The 26,968-nt window shown below is 38.6% G+C and overlaps 1 protein-coding gene across 1 annotated transcript in view; it reads right to left on the bottom strand.

The window, feature by feature from the left end:
* Positions 1-26,968, bottom strand: part of RNF24 (ring finger protein 24) — a 105,379-nt gene that overhangs the window by 6,534 nt on the left and 71,877 nt on the right. Inside the window, exons 3-5 of the mRNA XM_043884552.1 lie at positions 18,215-18,257; positions 16,039-16,080; positions 315-394 (exon numbers count right to left, since the gene is read on the bottom strand). Coding sequence (XP_043740487.1) covers positions 315-394; positions 16,039-16,080; positions 18,215-18,257 — 165 coding nt within the window. The remainder of the gene's footprint in view (positions 1-314; positions 395-16,038; positions 16,081-18,214; positions 18,258-26,968) is intronic.

Raw genomic sequence — 26,968 nt, 5'->3', positions numbered from 1 at the left:
GCTTTTTATAGCCTGGGTCTCCAAGGAGGTATGGGCTTGTCTGACTCTTGCCTTAAGTCCTGCCTTGGTAGTTACATTGCCATTACCCTGATCCCTCCTAATGTCTGTCAGTCTCTTTCTCTCTTACACACACACACACACACACACACACACACATAAATACAAACGCCACTCAGTAGGGTGCTTTCAGCTTTCTCCATCATAAACCAGTCATGAGTCACCAAGCTTGTCCGGCGCAGCCCCAAGCCCATGGGTGAGCTGGTCAATGTGCCTCAAGCCCAGGTCCTCTTAAATAATGCCATGCCAATACTCACTTTCTGTGGAAGGCATGCTTACACGGACAGATCCCCAACTCGTCTCGAGGCTTGAAGTCTTCTAGACACACTGCACAGAGCTGAAAGACAGATTTGCAGATGAGGCAAAGTCTCTGCTAAGTCACTCCCCAGGCCAATGTGAAGTGCAGGCCCCTAAGACCTGGGCATTTGAAGGGACTTCCAGTATCCCACAAGTATTTGAGTGAAAGAAACAGGATCAAATGGGCAAGGCCTTCTGAAGAAGAGTCTCCTGCTCTTCCTGCACATATCTCAAAATTTGAGGGCAGATGGGAGAGGACAGGAAGCAAGGGGCAGGTTCCTTTAGTCCATCGGAAGAGTCTGACTTAGGTTTCTTCATATCAGATAGACTGAACATAACTTAATTTTTTGTGCTGTGCCAAGGAGCTGACTTTCTGTAGGAAATGCTCTGCCTACTCAGCAGTAGAGCCCCTGAAAGGACTGCTCGGGTCCTGAGGGTGCTGGGGCTCTCCTTTTTCTGCTCTTCATAATGTGGAATCAGTAAACCATAGCACAGCCTTCAGTAATATGCTGCTTGTAGTTCCTGGGGTCCCTTACTCTGACACTGTCCTGTCAGTGTCTGTCTTTGTCATATAAAAAGTGATTCAAGAGTCACTGAATTTAAACTTGGGAAAATTTGCAGATGGGGCCAGGATTGCTCTGATAGGTGGCTAGCCTCAACTGCTTGGAAAGAAGCCTTATTCAAACCAGATGATGGGTTCCAACCACTACTTCTTGAGCACTTAACAGTGCCAAGGGACACCAAGTATCGTCCCACTTACTCAATTTACAGATGGGGAAACAGAAACTCAGAGCAGTAACCATGTTGCCTAGAGGCAATGCAGTTGGTGAGTGGCCAGGTCTGGCTGAGGATCCAGGTCTGTAAACACTTTTATCTGCCCAAAGCTTGAACTCCTCCCTGCTTGCTTCCCTGTCCATCTCCAGGGATCCTGGTTAAACCATCACCATTTCTTGTCCAGACTGCTGACCAGCCTCCCTGTCACCAATTTCTTAACCTATAATATGTAATCCAATATTCTTAGGTTTTGTGACAGGACATGTGGCTCTTTGTGCCCTGTGGCCAGTGCTATGAATGTTGGTCTTCCATCACCCTTCTCCACAGAACTCTCAGGGCCTTGTGTATATAGCAGACAAGATCTTCACAGGAGGAGGAGAATGGATAAGTGTCTTATCAGATTTGGATTACTGCTGAGACAGCAAGAGAGGAGGGAGGAAAGCAGGACAGATGGCTGGCCTTGGTTTGGACACGCAAGCTGTGTGACTTCTGCCATCATGATGCCTCTCAAGCTCTGTTCCTTCATCTGCAGGGTAAGGATATTATGTGCCTCTCCCTCCTCCACCTGAGACTGTCATCATGTCATCAGCTCAGGTTGGGGGCAGGCCTGAGGAGGTAGGAAGGCATTCTACCGATACCAGTTTTTATTCATATTTAAATTTAGTGATGGGAACACTATTTTCAAGCCCATTTTTGCTTTCTGGAGGAAGGTTAAGAACAAGCTGTGGGTAAAGATGAGAAACTAGCAGTTTTGGTCTTGGGATGATCTTTTGGGCTTCAGCTTCCCATCTGTAAAGGGGGAATGATGTTCCCACCTCCTACACTATGTGAACCGGTCCTCTGGCCTTAACATCCAGCTTTCCTCCTGGCATAACCTTCTGGAAAAAAAAACAAAAACAATGTGAGGACTGCTGGCTCTGCCCTGTAGAGATTCAGTGCTGATCCTACCAAAGGGCAAGATGTTGGATGAGTCATTCATTTTTATTTGGTTATTTTCCCAGAATCCAAAATTAGATTTGTAGCCTTTTCAAATGGAGTTACTATTAATGGCTATTATGTTCTTTTAAAAAAATTCTAAAACCATAGTCACTTGAAAAAAAAGAACAAGATAAACTCTGACATGTTAAGTGCTAAAGGTGACCAAAAGCCAAGGGCAGTCATGATGAGAAAAGCTTAGATCTGACTACTTAGCAGTTCCCTCAAGGGTCAAACTGATTTTACAAATTTACAGATTGTACTTTGCAAATGAGCTTTATTCTGCACTATTTCAACGAGACTGTTTTTCTCACTCCTTCTTTTAAAATGGAGATATATTTCATACACCATAATATTCACCATGCAAAGCATACAATTCAGTGCATGCTAAGTCACTTCAGTTATGTCTGACTCTTGGCAACCCCATGGACTGTAGCCCATAAGGCTCCTCTGTCCATGGAGTTCTCCAGGCAAGATACTGGAGTGGGTTGCCAATTCCTCCTTAGGGGATCTTCCTGACACAGGGATTGAACCTGGGTCTCCTGCATTGCAGGCAGATTCTTTACTGTCTGTGCCACCAGGGAAGCAATTCAGTAGTTTGTTTTTTTTTTTTAAAATATATTCACAGAGTTGTGCAACCATCACCACTATCTAATTTGTACGTCAGCAGATTTGGAAAACTCAGCAGTGGCCACAGGACTGGAAAAGGTCAGTTTTCATTCCAATCCCAAAGAAGGGCAATGCCAAAGAATGTTCAAATTACTATACAGTTGTGCTCATTTCACATGCTAGCTGGTGGCTCAGAAGGTAAAGAATCTTCCTGCATTGCAGGAGACCTGGGTCGGGAAGATCCCCTGGAGAAGGAAATGGCTACCCACTCCAGTATTCTTGCCTGGAGAACTCCATGGACAGAGGAACCTGGGACTACAGTTCATGGAGTCACAAAGAGTCGGACACAACTGAGTGACTAACACACTCATACATGCTAGCAATGTTATGCTCAAAATCCTTCAAGCTAGGCTTCAGCAGTACATGAACTAAAAAATTCCAGATGTATAAGCTGGGTTTAGAAAAGGCAGAGGAACCACAGATCAAATTGCCAACATTTGCTGGATCACAGAGAAAGCAAGGGAATTCCAGAAAAACATCTACTCCTGCTTCATTGACTATTCTAAAGCCTTTGACTGTGCAGATCACAACAAACTGTGGAAATTTCTTAAAGAGATGGGAATACCAGACCACCATACCTGTCTCCTGAGAAACCTATATGCAGGTCAAGAAGCAACAGTTAGAACTGGATGTGGAACAGCAGATTGTTTCAAAACTGGGAAAAGAATACATCAAGGCTGTGTATTGTCACCTTGCTTATTTAACTTATATGCAGAGAACATCATGTGAAATGCTGGGTTGGATGACTCATAAGCTGGAGTCAAGATTACCAGGAGAAATATCAACCACCTCAGATATACAGATAATGATGCCACTCCAAAGGCAGAAAGTGAAGAGGAACTAAAGAGCCTCTTGATGAGGGTGAAAGAGGACAGTGAAAAAGCAGGCTTAAAGCTCAACCTTCAAAAAATAAGATCATGTCATCCGGTCCTATCACTTCATGGCAAATAGAAGGGAAAAAGTGTAAACAGTGAGAAGCTTTATTTTTTTGGGCTCCAAAGTCACTGCACATGGTGACTGCAGCTATGAAATTAAAAGATGCTTGCTCCTTGGAAGGAAACCTGTAACCTAGACAGCATATTAAAAAGCAGAGACATCACTTTGCCAACAAAGGTCCATCTAGTCAAAGCTATGGTTTTTCCAGTAGTCATGTACAAATGTGAGAGTTGGACTGTAGAGAAGGTTGAGCACCAAAGAATTGATGCTTTCAAATTGTGGTGCTGGAGAAGGCTTCAGATTCCCTCGGACTGCAAGGAGATCAAACCAGTCAGTCCTCAAGGAAATCAACCCTGAATATTCATCAGAAGGACTGATACTGAAAAGCTGCAACTCCAATACTTTTGGCCACCTGATGTGAACAGCCAACTCATTGCAAAAGACCCTGGTGCTGGGAAGCATTGAGAGCATGAGGAGAATGGGGGCAACAGAGAATGAGATGGTTGGATAGCATCACCACCTTAATGGACATGAGTTTGTGCAAACTCCAGGAGATAGTGAAGGACAGAGAAGACTGGTGTGCTGCATGCAGTTCATGGGGTTGCAAAGAGTTGAACATTACTTAGCAACTGAACAACAACAAATAAGCAGTCACTATCCATTCTGCCTTTTCCCCTGGTAACCACTAATTAATTTCCTGGCTTAATGTATTTGTTTATTCTGGTCATTTCAAAATGGACTGGAATCACGAAATGGCATCATACAACATGTGGTCTGTTGTGTCTGTCTCCTTTCACTTAGAATGATACCTTCATGGCTCATCCATATTGCAGCGTGAATTAACACCTCATTTTAATGGCAAAATGGTATTCTGTTACATTGAATATACCACCTTTGTTTATCCAGTCATCTATTGATGGCAACTTGGGTTGTTTCTACCTTTTGGCTATTGTGAATAATGTTGCTCGAAACATTAGTGTACAAGCATCTGTTAAGAGTTTTCAATTCTCTTGGAGTTTTCAGTTAGGAGTAGAATTGCTGGGTCATACGGTAACTCTGTTTAAGTTCTTGAGGAACTACTAAACTGTTTTCCAAAGTGGCCAAAACCATATCACATTCCCATCAGCAGTGTATGAGGGCTTCAATCCCTCTATATCTTCAGGTTATTATATCTTGTTGATTATATACAGTCTAGATGGTATGAAGAGATACTTTATGTTTGAACTGGATTGCCCTAATGACTAACGATGTGTTTATTGACCATTCGTACACCTTCTTTGGAGAAATGTCTTTTCAAATTCTTTGCCAGTTTTTTAGTTGGGTAATTTTTCTTTTTATTTTTGAGTTGTATGAGTTTTTTATATATTCTAGACACAAGTCCTTTATCAGATAGCCAACTGATTTTGACAAGGGTGCAAAAGTGTTTCTATGGCAGAAGGATGGCTTTTCAGCAGATGGTGTTGGAGCAACTGGACATCCAGAGGCACCAGAAGTATGATAGGATCCCTAAAGCAACCAAAAAAAAATTGGCAAACTGAACTTGATCAAATTTAAAAGCTTTTTTTCTATGAAAGATCCTGTTAGGATAAAAATACTGGGATAAAGTGTTTGCAAATCTTTTAAAATTTTTATTAATGAGTGAATGAATGGCTGTGCTGGGTTTTTGTTGATGCACGTAGGCTTTTCCTAGGTATGGCAAGTGGGAGCCACTCTTTGTTGGGATGCATAGGCTTCTCGTTGTGCTGGCTTCTCATGCTGCGAAGCACAGGCTTTAGGTGTGTGGGCTTCAGAAGTTGCAGCACATGGGCCCTGGAAACCATAGGCTCCTGTAGTTGTGGTGCATGGGCTTAGTTGCCCTGCAGCATGTGGAATCGTCCTGGAACCAGGGATTGAACCCACGTCCTCTGCATTGGCAGGTGGATTCTTTTTTTAAAAAATATTAAACATTTTTTTTAATCAGAGGATAATTGTTTTACAATGTTGTGCTGGCTTGTGCCATTCATCAACATGAATTAGCCATAGGTATACATATATCCCCTCCCTCTTGAACCTCAGTAGCAGGTAGATTCTTAACCACTGAACCACCAAGAAAGTCCCAGATCTTTTTATTTTGTAGGCTTTTTATTATTGAGTTGTAAAAGTTATTTATAAATGCTGAATACCAAACTTATCAGATAGAAGATTTGCAAATATTTCCTTCCTGTGATTTGTCTCTACTTTCTTGATAATATTCTTTGAAGCACACAAGTTTTAAGTTTTGATGAAGTTCAGTTTATCTAGGTTTTTCTTTGGCTGTTTGTGCTTTAGGTGTTGTACCTAAGAAACCACTGTCTAATCCAAAGCCATGAAGATATATATTTATGTTTACTTCTAAGAGTTTGGTTATTTTAATTGTTACATTTAGGTCTTTGATTCATTTTTGAGTTATTTTGTGTATGGTGTGAAGCAGGGCTCCAATTTCATTCTTTTTTTTCTTTTGCAAAAACTTTTATAGTTAAAATCCCCAATATGACTTCTAAGTTATTATTTTAAAAACTTTTATTTGACTATAGTAAGAATAATATAATTAAATCAATGTAATCCAGTCAACATCCTTTGACTTATTTTCATTTCCAAGGAAAGAAAAATACTTTGCACATGAGTAAATATTAGCAAGTTGGGCACAAAGTTATATATGATGACCAATTTCATTCTTTTGTGTGTGGTTATCTAGTTATACCAGGACCATTTGTTCTCCCCACTTTATCTTTTTCAAATTATGGGAGTAAGGCAACACATTTACAGGAGACTTGGAAAATACAAAGTTACATATAGTTCTACTATATATTATAATTACTTTTTAAGTAGATAAATTACAATTTTAATTGGAGTTTCAATATCATATATAATATGTAATATATATGTGAACTCCAAGAGGGCTCATGTGCCAAGGGGCACCTCCTTGGACTGCTGCTGCCGGTGCCCCCATCACTGCAGCGAGCCATGGCCAACCCAGGCCTCCACAGGAGACCCTCCAGCACTAAGCAGTAGTCTTCTGAGGTGACTGTTCCTTTCCCCTGGGTCTTGGCACACACAAGATTTTGTTTGTACCCTCCAAGAGTGGAGTCTCTGTTTCCCCCAGTTCTGTGGAAGTTCTGTAGTCAAATTCCACTGGCCTTCAAAGTCAATTTCTGTGGGGAATTCCTAGTTCCTTTGCCAGAAACCCAGGCTGGGAAGCCTGACAAGGGTCTCAGAACCTTCATAACAGTAGGAGAACTTTGGTATTACTGTTCTCCAGTTTGTGAGTCACTCACCCCACGAGTATGGGATTTGATTTTATGGTGACTGCAGCTCTCCTTACCATCTTGTTGCACCTTCTCCTTTGTCTTTGGACATGGGGTATCCATTTTTGGTGGGTTCCTGCATCCTCCGGTAGATGGTTGTTCAACAGCTAGTTGTGATTCTGGTGCTCTTGCAGGAGGAGATGAGCACATGTCCTTCTGCTCCACCACCTTGAACCAATCTACAGCACCATCTGTTGAATAGACTATTCTTTTCCTATTGAATGTCTTGGCACCCTTGTTGAAAATCAATTGACCATAAATATATCGGTTTATTTCTGAACTCTCAATTCTATTCCATTGATTTTTATGTCTATCCATCTGCTTGTATCACACTGTCTTAAATACTGTAGCTTTGTGGTAAGTTCTGATATTGGGAAGTGTGAATCCTCCAGTTCTCTTCATTTTTGAGATTGTATTTGGCCATTTGGGACTGTTACATTTCCATGTGAATTTTAAGTTCTGCTTGTTAATTTCTACAAAAAAAGGGCAGCTGTGATTTTGATAGGAGTTGTACTGATTTTGTAAATATTTTGGGGGAATGCTTCTCTATTTAACAATAGTAAGGACTTCCCTGGTGGTCCAGTGGTTAAGAATCTACCTGCCAATGCAGGGGACACAGGTTTGATCCCTGGTCTGGGAAGACTCCACATACCACAGGGCAACTAAGCCTGTGTACCACAATTTGAGCGCTCTAGAGCCCGTGCTCTGCCACAAGGGAATCCATTGCAATTAGATGCCTGTGCACTGTAACCAGAGAGTAGCCACAGTTAAGAGAAAACCTGCAGACATCCAGTGCAGAAAAAACAAACAAACAAACCCCAAATAGTAAGTCTTCCAAATCATGAATACAGGATGTCTTTCCATTCATTTATGTCTTCTTTAATGTCTTTCAATGATGTTTTATAGTTTTCAGTGTACAAGTCTGAGCATCTTTCTTTTGTCAAATTTATTCCCAGGAATCTTACCCTTTTTGATGCCATTGTAATTGGAACTGTTTTCTTAATTTCATTTTCAGATTGTTCATTGCCACTACAAAGCTGATTTTGTATACTGATCTTTATTCTGAAAAATTTCTGAACTCATTTATATCTTGATTTTTGGCGGATTCTTTTGGGGTTTCTGTGGCTACAAAATCGTATCTACAAATACAGTTTTACTTCTTAATTTCCAATCTGGATGCCTTTTACTACTTTTTCCTGTTCAACTGCTCTGGCTTGACCCCTCCAGTACAGTGTTGAATAAAAGGGATTAGAGTAGGCATCCTTGTTTAATTTCCTGTTAGGAAGAAAAGCTTCCAGTCTTTCAATAAGTATGATGTTAGTTGTGGGTTTTTCATAGAAGCCTTGATCAAGCTGCAGAAGTTCCCTTCTGCTCCTAGTTTATTGAGTATTTTTATCATAAAAGAATGTTGGGAAAAAAAAAGAATGTTGAATTTTGTCAAATGCTTTTTCTGCATCTATTCAGGTGGTCTTGTGTTCTCCCTACCCCTTTATTCTATCAGTTGGATGTATTACATTGACTGATTTTTCCTTTGTTGAACCAACTCTGTATTCCTGGGACAAATTCCATTTATTTATGGTATATAATCCTTTTTATATGCTGCTGATTTTGGTTTGCTAGTGTTTGTTGAAGATTTTTACAAATATATTCATAAGTGATATTGGTTTGGAGTTTTTTCTTTTTTATGATATCACTGACTGGTCCTGATATCAAGATGATACTGGCCTTACAGAATGAGATAGGAAATCACTCTTCATTTTTTGAAGTCAAAGAATAGATCCTATCAGCCCTGTCAGAAACTGGGCTAGGACATATGTTTACTGATTGGTCATTGCATAGATAACTTGAGTCCATTTGTTTTACATGAAAAAAGGCAGAAAGGTCCTTAACACATTATTGACTAGAGATATATTAATTCATCTTTTGTTACCTGAACATTATTGATCAGAGATGTATTAATACATTTTTTGAGAGTGATACAATTAACATTACCATGTGAAGTTGTTACAGTTTAAAATTGATCAAGGGTTCATTATACAACTTATGATTGTCATGATCATTCACATTTTGCTCTGTTGGGTTTTTCTTCCAACTTTGTGTATGTTATAAATGCTAGTTTACTACCGTAAAATTTAAAAAAATGACACACTGTGAAATTTTGAATTAAGAATTCAAATTAAGAGTTTTTTGGTAAATTTTATGCAGATACTTTCTCTGTTGTCTGTGCAACATATATACTAGTGTATCAGAAGATGATTTTTCAGAATACACTTCTAATTCAGATATGAATATTAGGCCAACAAAAATGACAAAAGACCTTAGTGATTGATTCTGATATGGAACGTGAAAATGAAGCTTGTGGTGCTGGAGAAGACTTTACAGGTGTGTCAGGTGTAACTAGTGAATGCAATAACCTGCAAAGTGTTAGTGAGACAACAGAACTGATTTTTGGCCAGCCAAAATAAAAATCACCAGCCACAGGCATTAGTTTCGGCAAAAATCTGCTAGTCAATAGCGAGTTAACTGACAGCTCTTCAGAGAATAGAAGGGAACTGGCATTTCAGAGTGATTTTTGCAGCTTGGGGAACAGCAGAAGCTTCAAGTTTGTGGGTACAAGACGGCATCATAATGTGAAGCCTCCAGACTAAAAAACATAAAGGGCCACCTTTTTTCCTCCACACTCAGAAGTTGGAGGATATGTCCATTCTCCTCAACTTTTTTAAACCTCAACTGCTATAAAAGCAAAACAAGGAATAACACTTACCTTACCTAATTTTTTTTATAGTGTGAGTTCCCTTGCTCCTGAGATAAATTATATGAAGAAAACAGACATCTTGGTAATCTTGCCACCTGGAATACATGATTCGTTTTTTTTTTTTTTATGTTGACATTATACCCATAAATAAAACAAACTTCAAGGGAAAATGTCTTTTAGGGACCATAGCACACTGGGAAGAAGACTAATTTTCTAGTACTCACAGAGTACAAGATCCCTAAAATGCCCAAGAAGGAAGGATTTGACATTTTCCAAGAGCCTGACACAATCTGTAAATTTACCTCAAATGCGAGCTAGGGAATGGAGAGTCACATGGGGAAGACAATGTCATACAATGATAATGACCCACAGCTTATGTAATTTAGCCAAAATGATTTTCTTTTAAATAGACAATCATTCTTTGATGGTGGTGGTGGACAATAATTATTACACTTTTCCTTGAATAGTTACAAGGATAATCATATATCTGCAAAGGCAGCATTCCCAATTCAGAGGTGTCATTTAATGTTGGAATCTTTGAAAGCTATGAAAGCAACCTAAACATGGCTGTGCTGCTCAGGAGAGATCTGACTTTCTTGTTCCAAACTGAAGTACAATGGGCAGTCCCTTCCATGGCCTTCATGTATTCGTGTGCTCAGTCCTAGCCTCACTGGCTTATGACTTTTCTCTCCTGTCAGAACAGCGCTCTTTGAGGGAAGGGAGGGACTATACTCTGCTCACTCAGTCTCTAGGGTCCTGAATATTGTCAGTTCCCTATACATGCTTTGGGTTTTTTTTTTTTAATAATTTTTTACAATGTAAACTTGGGACAAACCTCAGTTGGGTTCTAAAAATAAATTTCAGTAATGTGATTTATAAGATTGATCAGTAATCTCAGAAAGATGAGTGGGTTTTAAATCTCCTCCCACATAAGAAAGGGATGTGGCAAAACTTGTAGCAACAGAGTCACCTCCTCACTGGACCAAAGGGAAAGGAGTGGGCTTGTGGGGAAGTGAGAAGGAAAAGATGCTCTTTTTTAAAAAATTTTTATTTCATTTATTTTTGGCTGTGCTGGACCTTTGTTGCTGCCCAGGGGCTTTCTCTAGTTGCAGTGAGTGGGGGCTACTCTAGTTGTGGTGTGCAGACTTCTCATTGCGGTGCCTTCTCTTGTTGTAGAGCATGGCTCTAGGCGCTCTAGCTTCAGCGGTTGTGGCACTTGGGCTCAGTAGTGGTGCTGCATGGGCTGAGTTGCCCTGTGGCATGTGGGATCTTCCTGGACCAGGGATTGAATTGTGTCCCCTGCATTGACACCAGATTCTTTTTTTTTTTTTATTAAAAAATATTTATTTTATTATTTGACTGCACCAGGTCTTTTTTTTTTTGCACCAGGTCTTAATTGTGACCTGTGGGATCTAGTTCCCTCAAGAGGGACTGAACCCCCTGCATTGGGAGCATGGAGTCTTAGCCACTGGACCACCACGGAAGTCCCTAAAAATTTTTTTAATGTTAATTTTTAAAATTGAAATATAGTTGATTTGCAGTGTTTCAGGTGTACAGCAAAGTGATTCAGTTTTTAATATATATGTGTATGTATATGTATATAGATATTAAAGGTGGCGCTAGTGGTAAAGACTCGTCTGGCAGGCAGATTCTTAACCACGGGACCATCAGGGAAATCTGGAAAAGATGTTTTTAACTTCATTTTACACAAGGGGTGACTTCATGAGGTTACCTTCCTAGAGTCTCTTCCTGTGGAAACGAGGGTAGAGCAAGGCCATAGCATGTTTGCTACATGACCCCTCTTTCACTCTCTGCCTGACCCAGGAGTTTTCCTGGTCCTTGTGCAGCTAGGATCCCAGCTGCTGAGATGCAGGAAGGAGTAGGTTCTCCTTTCCTTTCTGCAATATCACCCTAACAGAAAAGGGGATGGACCCAAATGTGCTCAAATTTGGAAGCTACATGGATGTCTGTTATCACTGCATTGTACTGTGTAGATATAGGCCTAAGGTTCTGATTGGCCCACATGGCCACAGAAGGTGGATGAGGCCTTCTCTGGGAGAGTGGCAGGATAGAGTACAATACAGAAAAATAGCTAAAAAGCTTGGTGAAAGACAAATCTACATATTTATGAAGCTGAGTAAACTCCAAACAGGAAAAATCCAAAGAAATCCATGCTGAGACAAATCATAATCTAAATGCTGAAAACAAAAGGCAAAGAAAAAAATGGAAAGTAGCCAGAGAAAAATGACACATTATTGACAGGAGACCAATGATTTGAATGACTATGTTTTTCTCATCAGACACCACAGAGGTCAGAAGGAAGCGGCACAACATTTTAAAAGCACTGAAGGAAAAGAAATGTCAACCTAGGGATAAAGGTGAAATAAAGACATTCTCAGCTGAAAGCAAAGTAATAGAATTCATAGCCAGCAGATCTGCTCTAAAAGAATTGCTGAACAAGATTCTTCAGATAGAAGGAAAATTACGTAAGAAGGAAACTTGGAACAATGAACTATTTTTCCCCTCCGGAATTCTTTAAAATATATCTAATGGTTGAAAGTAAAAAATACAACACTGTCTGATGGGATTTTCAATGTACATAGATGGTATATACTTACTATATATAGGGGTAAAAGTAAAGGGATCTATATGGTGGGAAGGTTTCTACATTCCAACTGAAGTGCTAAAAAATTGATTCTAGGTATTTATTTTGTAATCCCTAAGCAACCACTAAAAAATTATACAAAAAGATAAAATCATAATATGATTTTATGAATGTTTAAATGACGCAAAAGAAGGTAGGAAAGGGAAACAAAGGAATAAAAAAGAGGAGGAAAAGCAGATGATAAATAATAAAAGAGTTGACCCAAGTCCAAACATAGCAATAATTACATTAAACATAAATAGTCTAAGCACATCAATTAAAAGACAGATTGGCAGGGTGGATTAAAAAACATAACTATATATGTTTATAAAAACACTACTTCAAATATAAATACACATAATGCGTTTACAGATTAGAAGACTCAAATGGTAAAGATGCCAATTTCCCCCTAACTGATTTACATATTTAATGCAAATAATAATAAAAAAGCAGGATTGTTTGTGTCTCTCTGTGTGTATTTATAGACAAGTTGCTGCTACAATTTACATGAAAGAGCAAAGGAACTAGACCAGCTAAAACAGTTTTGGAAAAAAAAAATAAAGTTGGAGGAATCATACACCTGATTTTAAGACTTGTTATAAAGGTACAGTAATCGAAACTGTGGTACTGGTGAAGGGAAACAAGCATAAAACTCAATAGAACAGAATCCAGAAACAGACGCAACCACTCACCATAACCAGAGCTGGGGATACTGTGGTGAACAAATCAAAGACTAAAGGCAAATGACAAGGCCCTTGGGCTTTTCTTAAAACAAAACAAAACTCAGATCTGGCAATAGCTGTCCTATATTCCCCTGGAGCTGAGTGCTGACAATTTCTTTAACACAAGACCTTGCATGCCCCAGTGTGTCACAGCTTCCAGGGCACCTTTCTGTTTCTCTTGATACCAAGATGCCATTAGATGCAATTTATTATCCCACTTACATGAGTGTCCTATTGTTTTCTCTCAGAAATCTGTTTCTCTGGATCTATGTCTCTATTAAAAGATGGAGGAAGAAAAGATAAACAAGGAAGACTATGGGTTTTAAAATAAGGTATTTTTTCTTTACAGAAGGGCAATATATTCTCATGATTTTAATTATGTACACATCATCTCCTTAGTTTCACATGTTGAGTGTTGCTCGACTCCTAGACTGGTAGAACAATGTAAACAAAAAGTGATATAAATAATTGTAGCTGTAGAGTGGTCTGAGAAGTTGGAGGGGTGGGTGGTGTTTGGGTAGCCGAGTCTGCAAGGTCCCAGGAAGGCTCCATTAGGGGAGCAAAAGCCAAGAAGAAGCAATTGTGCAACAGTGAACCCCTCAAGAGCTTCTCACTGTTACTTCAGATAACACATGGCACCCTTCTGTACACTCTTGTGTGACTCTCATTTATAGTCTTCTGTAATAGATGGTTACTGTCTTTTTTTTTTTTTTTTGGGTTAATGTCTTAAAAGCAGAGATTAGTTATGTTTCTTTGTGTCTCCATGGTTTATTACAATGTCTGATATGTTTTATATATTCAGTAACTTTTAAAATTACAGTTGACCCTGGAACATAACGCAGGGGGCTATGGGTGCTGACCCTCCATGCAGTTGAAAAATCCATATAATCTCTAGTCAGCCCTCTGTATCCACGGTTCCTTTGTATCTTTAGTTCCTCTGTATCCACAGATTCCAACAACACAAAGAAGTTTGACAAAAAATAGTTTCAACACAAAGAAATGCATCCAAAAAGAACCAAATGAACTGTGAAAAATATATGATCGGCCTCTGAAAACAGTTGTACAGCCAGGTTAGGTTTTCTTAGTTACAGTGAAACTGGAATTGATAGGTGCAGCTGAGATAACAATTCTGATACAAAATGATGCACCACAATGTACTTATTCAGGATAAAGATTCTAAACTAATAGGTCAAACCAATAAGGAAGACTTCTATTTCTGACAAACATGGTTATTCAACATCATTAATGTATGTTAGAATTTGATCTTTTCAATTATGGTCATCAAAATGACCCCAAACAGAAGAGGATCACTTTCTATTACTGTTTTGGGAAAAATTTTTAAATCAAGTAGTAGCTGATGCTTGAGTTTAATCCATGATTAAGTCTGAAATGCTGTACGGATTCTTTACCAGCTGAGCTACCAGGGAAGCCCAAAGGGCGTGTTGCCTCCCCGATGGGGAATCCTGGCCTCCCACCTGACAGGCGGGGTACTCACCACTGTGCAATGAGGATGGTGTACCATATCAACTCTTTGATAAAATATATGCAGAAAGAGCAAAGAAGCAGTGTGTGTGTGTGTGTGTGTGAGTTGCTCAGTTGTGTCCAACTCTTTGCAACCCCATGGACTGTAGCCTGCCAGGCTCCTGTGTCCATGGAATTCTCCAGGCAAGAATACTGGGGTGGGTTGCCATTCCCTTCTCCAGGTGATCTTCCTGACCCAGGAGTTGAACCCAGGTCTCTTGCATTGTAGGCAGATTCCTTTTTACTGTGTGAGCCACCAGGGAAGCCCAAAAAAGCAGCAGATGACTTCAGAGTGTTCAACAATAACATAAATTACTGTTTTTATTATTATTCAAATACTTTTACAAATTAACTCTCTTTGAAGAGATTGGCAATGTAGCTTCACCAGTTAGGTTACATAAAACATAGATATTATAATGTGAAGCTTTTCAAGTCCTTACTTTAAACCCAATTAAAAAACTCAGTAAGGGTGGAAGAGATAGGGCTCTAAGAATAAAAATTCTGAACATTCATAATCAGAGGTGACACAGGAATAAAATAAACAAGAATTATTATAGATTATTTTCTTAAGGTATACAGCAGGACACACACACACTTTTGTATTTAATTTAGAAAGCATAACAACATAGTGAATATCCCAACCCCACAACCTCATCACTAGGTAACTGCAAGAGTTCTTATCTCTCCTTGTATGTTCTTTCCCATTCCATCTTTTTGTCTCACCTCCCCAAATCCCCACTGTCATGAAGCAATCACTGCCTCTTTTGTGGCATTGGTAAAAAACTCTGGGAACATTTTTAAGAGTGAAATTAATGCAAATTCATCTTAAGTAGAAGAACTTGTTTAGATCTGTCTCCTACTCACATAGTGTGGACAGCAAGCAGCATCCCTGCTGCTATGAAATCTTATGTTGGCAACAACCCCATTAAAAATGAGTTATTTTACTCTCTTATAAGTCTTTGCAAAATGGATTTTTATGTGACCTCATCCTCAAATATTCTATTAAGCTGATCAAAATAAACCTAATTTTTTTTTTTCAGCTTCTGAAAATAAAGACGTTTAAGCATACCAGAGCATACCATTTCTATTAGAATATACTCAGTGGTGGTGTGTGTGCTCACTTGTGTCTGACTCTTTGCAACCCCATGGACTGTAGCCCACCAGGCTCCTCAGTCCATGGAATTTTCCAGGTAAGAAGACTGGAGTGGGTTGCTATTTCCTACTCCAGGTGATTTTCCGGACCTAGGGATCGAACATGAGTCTTCCGTGTCTCCTGTATGAGCAGGTGGATTCTTTACCACTGAGCCACCTGGGAAACCCCCAGATATACTCAAGAACAGATTAAAATACTTATAGGCAACTTACCTCATGCAAATTCAGTTCTTTTACTTTTTCTTTTAATATAACCTGTAAGACAAAAAAGTATGCTTTTATGCCCATTTTTATCTGTAATTTAAAATATGTGTCATTTTACTCACAAATATTTTTCTTTTATATTCTTGTGTATGTAGCTCATATCACCTCATATTCAGTATTAGGGAGAATCTCTTTTACAGTTTGAGACAGAACATTTCAGCAATATTCTTTTAACTTGAGCAATGGTGCAATATTCTTCTGAAAAGCAATTTTAAAATCTCTTTGAGGACAGATTAAATTTTGGGAGACAACATTAATACATGCCAATCTGGAGTAATTGCTAATATGGGTGGGGGGGGGAGTAAATGAGATTGCTTGCCTCATGATTTGGTAAAACACAGTTTTGACTCATGGGACTGACTGGTAACTTGTAAAAGAATGAAAGGTAAAGTCAACCTTAATTTTTGAAGCTTTGCTTATTATTATACATCACTATCCTCAGAAAACTTTAGCTCTATCCAGAGTTATATAAATGGGCTTGAAATTCATCCAGGTGCTGTCCCTAACCTAACTTTATGGAGACTGCATGCATGCGTGCTCAATTGTGTCTGACTCTTTGCCACCCCATGGACAGCAGCCCAACAGGTTCCTCTGTCCATGGGATTCTCCCCTAAGAATACTGGAGTGAGTTGCCGTTTCCTCCTCCAGGGCATCTTCCCAATCCAGGGATCAAACCCATGTTTCCTTTGTCTCCTGCATTGGTAGGTAGATTCTTTACCCCTGAGTCACCGGGGAAGCCCAAAGGAAACCATAAGCAAAATGAAAAGATAACCTACAGACTGGGAGAAAATATGTGTCACAATTGACTGAAATAGTCACAAATGATGTGACTGAAAAGGGCTTAATTTCCAAAATATACAAACAACTCATACAACTCAGTAACAAAAAACAACCCAATTGAAAAATGGGCAGAAAACCTAAATAAACATTTCTCCAAAGAAGACATACAGATGACCAACAGTCACATGAAAAGATGCTCAATATTACTAATTATCAGAGAAATGCAAATCAAAACTACAATGAGTGCCACCTCAAACCAGTCAGAATGGCCAGCATTAAGAAATCTACAAGTAACAAATGCTGGAGAGGGTGTGGAAAAAAAGCGAATTCTGTGCTGTTGGTGGGAATGTAAGTTGGTGCAGCCACTATGGAAAACAGTATAAAGGTTTCCCAAAAAACAATTTGAGACAAAATTGAGACAAACAGATTCATTCCATTAGAAAACTAAGACATTTATCTCTGTAAATGAATCTCACAGGACCCATGGAGAAGAGTGAGGTTACCTATGAATATCAGTGTGGACATCTAAGGAACTTACCAATGAGCTCAGATTTCAAAGCAACACAGACAAAAGACGGGCAAAAAGATACGTAATTCTAAAACGATGACATGGTTCTGTAACATCAGTATCAGCAAAATTAAAGACCCAAATAAACTGAAGTTTGTGCCCCCGCTACTTTCCACCTCCCAAGCTACTGAGGATGACAAAAATAATTTCAAAAGAAAATTAAGGAACACCTAGGCCCACTGTTTGGTGTCAGTGGTAAAATATTAATGGATGACACATAGAAGAAAAAAAATTTTACGGGCCTTCAAGAAAAGCTAAATTTATTACCTTAAAGAACAAATCAGCAAAGGGACAGTAACTAAGGGCAAGGAATGAGGAAGGAATGACAGAAGTATCTGGACTTCTCAGTGGTATGATGTGAACTAATATTTAAAGTAAAAGGGGAAGAGATGAGATCAGTATAATAACAACTGGTTACCTCCAAAGAACTAGTATGTCTTTTAACAAGGAGGAAGGTAAAAAATTCATTTACTGGACCTCTGAACTCCATTAGAATAATAGTAACTTTAGGAATTTAAGCTACAGCATTTCCCTTTAGCAAAATGTTCGCCAGAGTTCCTTGTTAAATTGTATTATTTTATCATTTGAACTTTCTATAACTTCAAGTAATACTTAAGAATACGTAAAGTGAAGTGTATTGTACTGCAAACTGACAAGCAAAATGCTAAAATGAACACAAGCAAATCCAGTCTTAGTTCAAAATATGCGTGGAAATCTGAGCCCTCATTATTTGGTGAAAAACATGATCAAAGCCAGTCTTAAGTAAATCTCTCTCACCTGTTTGTAGGCATAAAATTCTTTGTGTGCTTGATGTCTTAGCCTAAAAGACAGAAATGAGCAATGCAATGTTGAGATTTCCATATAAGACTTTGAAAAAAATTTTAAACTTCCTATTTTTGGTATTAATTTGTATCACTTACAGTTTAAAATCTAGAATCTTTATTCTAGAATACACTCAAATGACATACCCACTACTATGTTATGAGAAAGTGACCAGTGAACCAGAGAACATTATCCAAACATATAAGATTAAGTGAAATCTCATTAAAACAAAATCTCAAATATTTTAATGAAGCCTCAATTCTTTTTCTATTTATGATATAATATTTAATATATCATATTTTTATTAATTAAAAATTGAAGTATAATATACATCTAACAATGAACAAAAGCCTCAAGAATACAAATATTAAAAAAATAATTATACACACTTGTATAACTATCCCCCAGATCAGTACATAGAACATTTCCAGCATCCCTGAAATGACTCTTCCCAATCAATATTCACCCCTAAAACTCCTAATTTTTATCATTGTAGATTAACTATGATTGTTTTTGAACTTCACATAAATGGATCATTTGGTGTATACTCTTCTGTGTTGACTTCTGTCAATCAACAATTACTTGAGAAATGCATCCATGTTGCTGCAGTAATTGTTATTTTTGACTGACATAGTGTCCCATTTTATGAATAAATATGAAACTATCCATTTCACTGTTGACAAATATTTAGGTTTCTTTCAGTTTGGGGCTGTTACAAATAAAGCTGCTATACAAATTCTTCTGTGTGTCTTTTAGTGGACACATAGATTCATTTCTGTTGAGTATATACCTAGGAGTAGAACTGCTGCTCCAAAGTGCTTGTACAAATTGTATTCCTATGGGTAGGTAGTATACATGAAAGTTCTAGTTGTTCCACATCTTTGCCACAGTTTGATAAGGTCAGTTTAAAACTTTTTGGCCAATCTGGTGAGTGTTTAGTGGTATCTCATTTTGGTTTTCTTTCTTTCTTTTTTTTTTTTTTGATGTGGACTTTTTAAAAAAGGCCTTAATTGAATTTGTTAGAATACTGCTTCTGTTTTATGTTTTGGTTTTTTGGCTACAAGACATGTGGGATCTTAAGTGCCTGACCAGGGACTGAACTCACATTCCCTACATTAGAAGGTGAAGTCCTAACCACTGGCCTGCCAGAAAACTACCCTCTCATTTTGGTTTTAATTTTGCATTTCCCAAATGATGTTTAGTACCCTTTCATATGCCTATTGCCTGATTTGATACTTCTTTTTGAGGTGGGGCAGTGAGGCAGAAAAGGATAGCTTTATTGTTTTGACAGGCAAAGGGAGACAGGACAGGTTTCTGCCTCGAAAAACTATATGTCTCAACCCCAGAGAATTTGAGGCTTTTTATAAGGGCTCAAAGCTAGGATCTGACAAGATTAGGGTGTGAGCAGGGCTTGGACTCCTTTAATCTCAAGAATCCTGCAATGCAGGAGACCTGGGTTTGATTCCTGGGTCGGGAAGATCTGCTGGAGAAGGGATAGGCTACCCACTCTAGTATTCTTGGGCTTCCCTGGTGGCTCAGCTGGTAAAGAATCCGCCTGTAATGTGGGAGGCCTGAGTTCTATCCCTGGGTTGGGAAGATCCCTTGGAGAAGGGAACAGCTACCCACTCCAGTATTCTGGCGTGGAGAATTCCATGGACAGTATAGTCCGTGGAGTCACAGAGTCAGACATGAGAGACTTTCGCTTAATCTCATCTCAGGTGACAGGTCTCCTAATCTTGATGGGCTTCTCTGGTCCCTTTAATCTTGCCTCACTGGTTTCTTGGCTGCTGCTCCTCCTTTGATTAGCAACTGTTTTAATCCACCCTTTGGAACTCAGGGAAGGTCATGGGAGACTGAAGTCTTGCCTACAAGAAATGGGAGACAGGGAGGGGACATATGTATACTTAAGGCTGATTCATGTTGATGTTTGACAGACAACAAAATTCTGTAAAGCAGTTATCCTTCAACCAAAAAATAAATAAATTAAAAAAAGAAATGGGAGACAGAAAGGCCTCCATCCTGGGGAGCCCCATAGGGCCCTGCCTGGTTTCAAGATCACACCTGGTCTCTGGATGTAATGAAGCTCTGCTTCTTGACTGCAGAAAGATTTTAAAGTCTCATTGCAGAAAGACTTCAGTGAGAGACAAAGTAAGAAGTGGGTTTATTTAGAGAGAAACACACTCCACAGACAGTGTGGGCCATCTCAGAAGGTGAGAGCTGCCTGGATATATTCTTTTATGAAATGCCTATTCAAGTATTTTGTCCATTTAAGAAAATGAGTTGACTGTCTTTTCCTTATTGATTTGTAGAAGTTCTTTAACTATTTTAGATGCAAGTACTCTGTTGGGTACTGCAATTATTTTCTCCTACTCTATGGCTTTTTTCATTCTTTTAATGTTATCTTTTGATGAACAACAGCTTTTAAATTAAGCCCAGTTGGGTTTCCCAGGTGGCTCAGTGGTAAAGAATCTGTCTGCTGATGGAGGAGACTCAGGTTCGATTCCTGAGTCAGGAAGATCACCTGGAGGAGGAAATAGCAACCCACTCCAGTATTATTGCCTGGATAATTCCATGGACAGAGGAGCCTGGCAGGCTACGGTCCATGTGGTCACAAACAGTTGGACAATGACTGAGCACACATGTGCCAGTTTATCAACTCTTCCCTGTTTATCAACTCTTTCCAATAACATCAGTTCTTTTTGTGTGCAGTTAAAGAAATCTTTGTCAACCTCCAGATCATGAAGATAATTTCGTGTGTGTACTGTGAAAATAATTTATTTTACCTATCACATTTAGGTTTAAGATCCATCTGAAATTTGTATGTATGACATGAGGTAGAGGTCAAGATTCTTTTTACCCACAGGCAGATTTTCATTTGACTCATTTATTGAAAAGATCCTTCCCCACTGTGTTGCAATGATATATTTGCTGTTAAGTCAGACCAGTATGTGGTTCTGTTTCTAGAGTTTCTGTTCTGTCCCATTGGTTTATTTGCCTATTCTTGTGTACTACATTGAACAGAGCCCCCTCAAAATTAATATCAAACTGCTACTTCAGAATGTAACCTTAATTGGAAATATAATTTTTGCAGTCTATGTATTAGTTAAAATGAGGTCATATTATGATGAGGGTGGACCATAAATCCAATATGACTGTTGTTCTTAGAAGATGTGAGGACATACAGAGACACAGGGAAGGCCAGGTGAAGACAAAGGCAGAAACTGAAGTGATGTACCTACAAGTCAAAAAACACCAAGGATTGCTGATAACCATCCGGAACCAAGAGGCAAGGAAAGATCCTCCCCAGATAGCCTTCAGAGGTAGCACGGCCCTGTCAACACCTTAATTTTGAACTCCTAGCCTTTAGAACTGTGAGAGATTAATAAATTTCTGTTGTTTTAAGCCATCTAGCTTGTGGTTCTTTGTTACAGTAACCCTGGGAAACTAATGCACCTTGTGTCAATACCATGCCAGTTTTTTTTTTTTTTTTTTAAATAATCTTGGACTTACAGGATAGCTTCAAAAAATATCAGAGTTCACATATACTTCTCTCCCTAGTTTTCCAATATTCACATCTTATACAACCGTAGTACAATGATCAAAAGCAGGAAATTAACACTGATATTTTGATATTAATACTCATATAGTATTAACCAAACAGATTTTATTTGAATTTCACCAGTTTTTTCACTAATATTTTTTTCCTATCTTGTGATCCAATTCAGGATCCCAGTTTGCCTCTAGTTACATCTCCTTAGCTTTTACTAATCTGTGACAGTTCCTTAGTTTTTCCTTGCTTTTCAGGATTCTGATGTATCAAACATGATCACTTGGTTATGGCAGTGTCTACTGGGTCTCCCCATTGTAAAATTATTATTTTCCCCTTTGCAACTGATTGATACCAGTTGCAAATATCAATATGAGTTGGGGGAGAGGTGTTGAAATTATGAAAATTTATTTTTTTCTCAAGCTTTTGCCCACTGATTTTACCATCAAGACATCCTGCTTGCAACAATTCTGTACTGTTTGCCTAGTGGTGGTTTCATGGTTTCCTAATTCCTTGTACATTAACTGGGATTATTCTGTTAGGAAAAGATGCCCCTTCTCCCTCATTTGTTTATATCAGCATGGACTCATGGATATTTGTGTTAATTTAATATGATCATTATTTTGTTGTTCAGAATAGACTTAGGCTTTTAGGCCCTCCTTCAGATTGACTCTTGTGGCCTTTCAACATGCCCTCATCCTTTTCCATGCATTTTCTAGCTCACTGGCACCAAAACATGTTACAAGCTCATCTTTTACTTTCCATGCTCAGTTGTGGAGTTAATGACTTCTCTCAAAGAGCCTTGATTCCTTTTACTACAGAATATCTGGGTGCTGGGTGAACAGCACTCTGTTTTCAGTATTGGATCTTTGTAACAAATTTTGGGGTCTGGTAGAGAAATATCAATAACCTCAGATATGCAGATGACACCACCCTTATGGCAGAAAGTGAAGAGGAACTAAAAAGCCTCTTGATGAAAGTGAAAGAGGAGAGTGAAAAAGTTGGCTTAAAGCTTAACATTCAGAAAACTAAGATCACGGCAACTGGTCCCATCACCTCATGGGAAATAGATGGGGAGACAGTGGAAATAGTGTCAGACTTTATTTTTTTGGGCTCCAAAATCACTGCAGATGGTGACTGCAGCCATGAAATTAAAAGACACTTACTCCAAAAAAAAATAAATAAATAAAATAAAAGACACTTACTCCTTGGAAGGAAAGTTATGACCAATCTAGATAGCATATTAAAAAGCAGAGACATTACTTTGCCAACAAAGGTCCGTCTGGTCAAGGCTATGGTTTTTCCAGTGGTCATGTATGCATGTGAGAGTTGGACTGTGAAGAAAGCTGAGCGCCGAAAAATTGATGCTTTTGAACTGTTGTGTTGGAGAAGACTCTTGAGAGTCCCTTGGACTGCAAGGAGATCCAACCAGTCCATCCTAAAGGAGATCAGTCCTGGGTGTTCATTGGAAGGACCGATGCTGAGGCTGAAACTCCAGTACTTTGGCCACCTCATGCGAAGAGTTGACTCATTGGAAAAGACCCTGATGCTGGGAGGGATTGGGGGCAGGAGGAGAAGGGGACGACAGAGGATGAGATGGCTGGATGGCATCACTGACTCGACGGGCATGAGTTTGAGTAAACTCTGGGAGTTGGGGATGAACAGGGAGGCCTATCGTGCTGCGATTCATGGAGTTGCAAAGAGTTGGACACGACTGAGTGACTGAACTGAGTGTAAGTCCTTAAGCTTTGTTCTTAACTATTTTGGTTATTTTTGGGCCTTTGCATTTTCATATAAATTTCATGAGCTCATCAATTTCCACAAAAAACCTGTTGGGATTTTGAATGAGATTGTGTTTAATTTTTAGATTAATTAGGGAGAAGAACTGACATCTTTGTAAGATTGAATTTCCAACCTATGTATATGGTACACTCTATTTATTAGGTCTTCCTTCTCTGTACACATTTCTATGTATAACACTTACATATCCTTCACTAAATTTATTCCTAGGTATCTGATAATTTTTGATTTACTGTAAATGGTATTTAAAATTTTTTAAATTCTAATTCTTTGTCACTACTATATAGAAAAAAATGCAACTTTTGTACATTGATCCTGTATCTAGTGACTTGCAAAGTTCACATATTAATTCTAAACAGCTTATCTGCAGAAGTTTTTGGATTTAAAAATATACAATTATTTTGTCTGCAAATAGTAAAAGCTTAACCTTCACAGATTTTGTTCTTTATTCTTTATTTTACTTTTTTCCCCCTGCACTGGCTAGGACCTTGAGTACAATATTAAATAAAAGTGGTGACAGTGAATGTCCTTATCAATAGTTACTATTAAATACAATGTTTTCTCTAGATTTTTTTGTGGATATCTTTATTCAAGTAAACAAAGTTCCCTGTATCCTAGTTTTAGATTAAAAAAAAATCATGAATATGTATTGCTGCTGCTGCTAAGTCACTTCTGTCGTGTCCGACTCTGTGCGACCCCATAGACGGCAGCCCACCAGGCTCCCCGGTCCCTGGGATTCTCCAGGCAAGAATACTGGAGTGGGTTGCCATTTCCTTCTCCAATGCATGAAAGTGAAAAATGAAAGTGAAGTCGCTCAGTCGTGTCCGGCTCTTGGACAGCCCACCAGATTCCCCCGTCCATGGGATTTTCCAGGCAAGAGTATTGGAGTGGGGTGCCATTGCCTTCTCCGAACATGTATTTATTTTTGTCAAGTGCTTTTTTTTCCCATCATACTTTTCCTTTTTACTGTTAATGTGGTACACTGTATTGACAGATTTTCAGATGTTAAAACAACCTTCATTCCTGGAACAAAACTCCATTTGGTTGTGATGTACCACCTGTTTGCACACCCCTGAATTTGATTTACTAATATTTTGTTCATGACAGAGATTAGTCTATAATTTTCATTCTTATAATGTCCTTGTCAGGCTTTGGAATCAAAATTATCTGGCCTCATTATTTGAGTTAAGAAATTATTTCTTCCACTTCTCTTCTCTGGAAAAGTCATATAAGAGTAGTATTTTTTCCTTAAATATTTGGAGAAATTCACTGGTGAAGCTACCTGGCTTGCAGTTTCTTTGTGGGAATGCTTTTCTTATTAGATATATAGTTATTAATACTTTCTATTTCTTCTTGACTCAGTTAAAAATACTATCATTTTTTTACTTGTATTCATATAACACACAATTAACCATCTTAAAGTGTATAATCCAGTAGTATTTATTATAGTCACAATATTGTGAAACCACTAGTTCACTTTAATTTCAAAACTTTTTTGGGCTTCCCTGGTGGTCCAGTAGTTATGAATATGCTTTGCAATGCAAGGGACACCAGTTCAATCCCTGGTTCAGGAAGAGTCAGGCTGTGGAGGAACTAAGCCAGAAAGCTGCAACTACTGAGCTCACACACTGCAACCACTGAAGCCTGTGTGTAGAGCCCGTGCTCCACAATAAGAGAAGCCACTGTAATGAGAAGTCAGCACACTGCAATGAAGAGTAGCCCTGATGTGCCACAACTAGAGAAAGCCCGAGTGCAGCAACAAAGACCCATCATAGCCAAAAATATATAAATAAATCTTTAAAAAACACACACACACATTTATTCATCAAAAATATGTGGTACTTATTAAGTAGTTGGTCCCCATCCCATCTTCCCTGCTTTCTGTCTCTATGGATTTGTCTATTATAGATACATTACATAAAATTAATCATATAACATATGACCTTTCTGTATCTGGCTTTTCATTTAGCATGTTTTCAAGCCTCTTTCTAGTTGTAGTAAGCATCAGTACACTGCTACTTTTTTATGGCTGAATATTTCACTGTATGTGTATGCCACAAACTGATTACCCATTTATCTGCTGATGAGCATTTGGGTTGTTTACACCTTTTGGCTCTCATGAATAATGCTATAAACATAGTATACAAACTTCCTTGTGGACATACTTCTTCATTTGTCTTGGGTATATACCTAGGAGTGAAATTTCTGGGTCTTATGGTAATTCTATGTTTAACTTTCAAAGAGTTGATGAACTCTTTTTCACAGTGACTATACCATTTTATTCTCCCACCAGCAATGTATGAGGGTTCCTATTTCTCCATATCCTTATCAACACTTATAATTTTCCATATTTTTGACTACAGCATCCTACCTGTTGTGAATTTTGTTGTGGTTTTAACTTATATTTCCTTAATGACCAATACTGTTGAACATCTTTTCATGTGCTTGTTGACCATCTATATATCTTCTTTAGAGAAATGGCTATCTAAGCCCTTCACCTATTTTTTTTTTTAATACTTATTTATTTAGGCTGTGCTGGCTTGTGGTGGCTTCTCTTGTTGGGGAGCATGGGCTCTAGGCCACACAGGTTTCAGTAGTTGTAGTGTTTGGGCTCAGTATTTGTGGCTCATGGGCTTTAGTTGCCCTGCAGCATGTGGGATCTTCTTGGACCAGGGGTTGAACTGGTGTTCCTTGCATTGCAAGGTGGATTCTTAACCACTGGATCATCAGGGAAATTCCTTTTACTTATTTTTAAATTCAGTTGTCTTCTTGCTGTTAAGAAAAATCTTATTTTTCTTTATTTTCTAAAATTAAGGAGAATATAATATGTTAAAAAAATTTTTATAATGCATTTTGAAAGCCTAAGTAGGTAATATTCTTCCTTAGTTTAAACTGTTTTACCAAAAATTAAGGTTAGACATCAGAATAAGTCTTCCTCATGTCTGACACCACAGTAGATTTTTGATAGAACAATCACCATTAAATATGCATAATAATAGTACTATGCTACACTAAATGTAAAATAACACCAGTAATACAGTCATTACCCTTGGGAACCTCAATCAAAAGCAGTCACCAAGGTTCAGTTCAGTAGCTCAGTCATGTCCGACTCTTTGCGACACCATGGACTGCAGCACACTGGGCTTCCCTGTCCATCACCAACTCCCGGAGCTACTCAAACTCATGTCCATCAAGTCGGTGATGCCATCCAACCATCTCATCCTCTGTCATCCCCTTCTCCTCCTGCCTTCAATCCTTCCCAGCATCAGGGTCTTTTCAAATGAGTCAGTTTTCCCATCAGGTGGCTATAGTATTGGAGTTTCAGCTTCAGCATGAGTCCTTCCAATGAATATTCAGGACTG

Source organism: Cervus elaphus, chromosome 23 (assembly GCF_910594005.1).
Source record: "Cervus elaphus chromosome 23, mCerEla1.1, whole genome shotgun sequence".
Taxonomy (NCBI): Eukaryota; Metazoa; Chordata; class Mammalia; order Artiodactyla; family Cervidae; genus Cervus; species Cervus elaphus.
The sequence above is the reverse complement of the archived record's forward strand: the minus strand, read 5'-3'. Positions and strand labels throughout refer to the sequence as shown.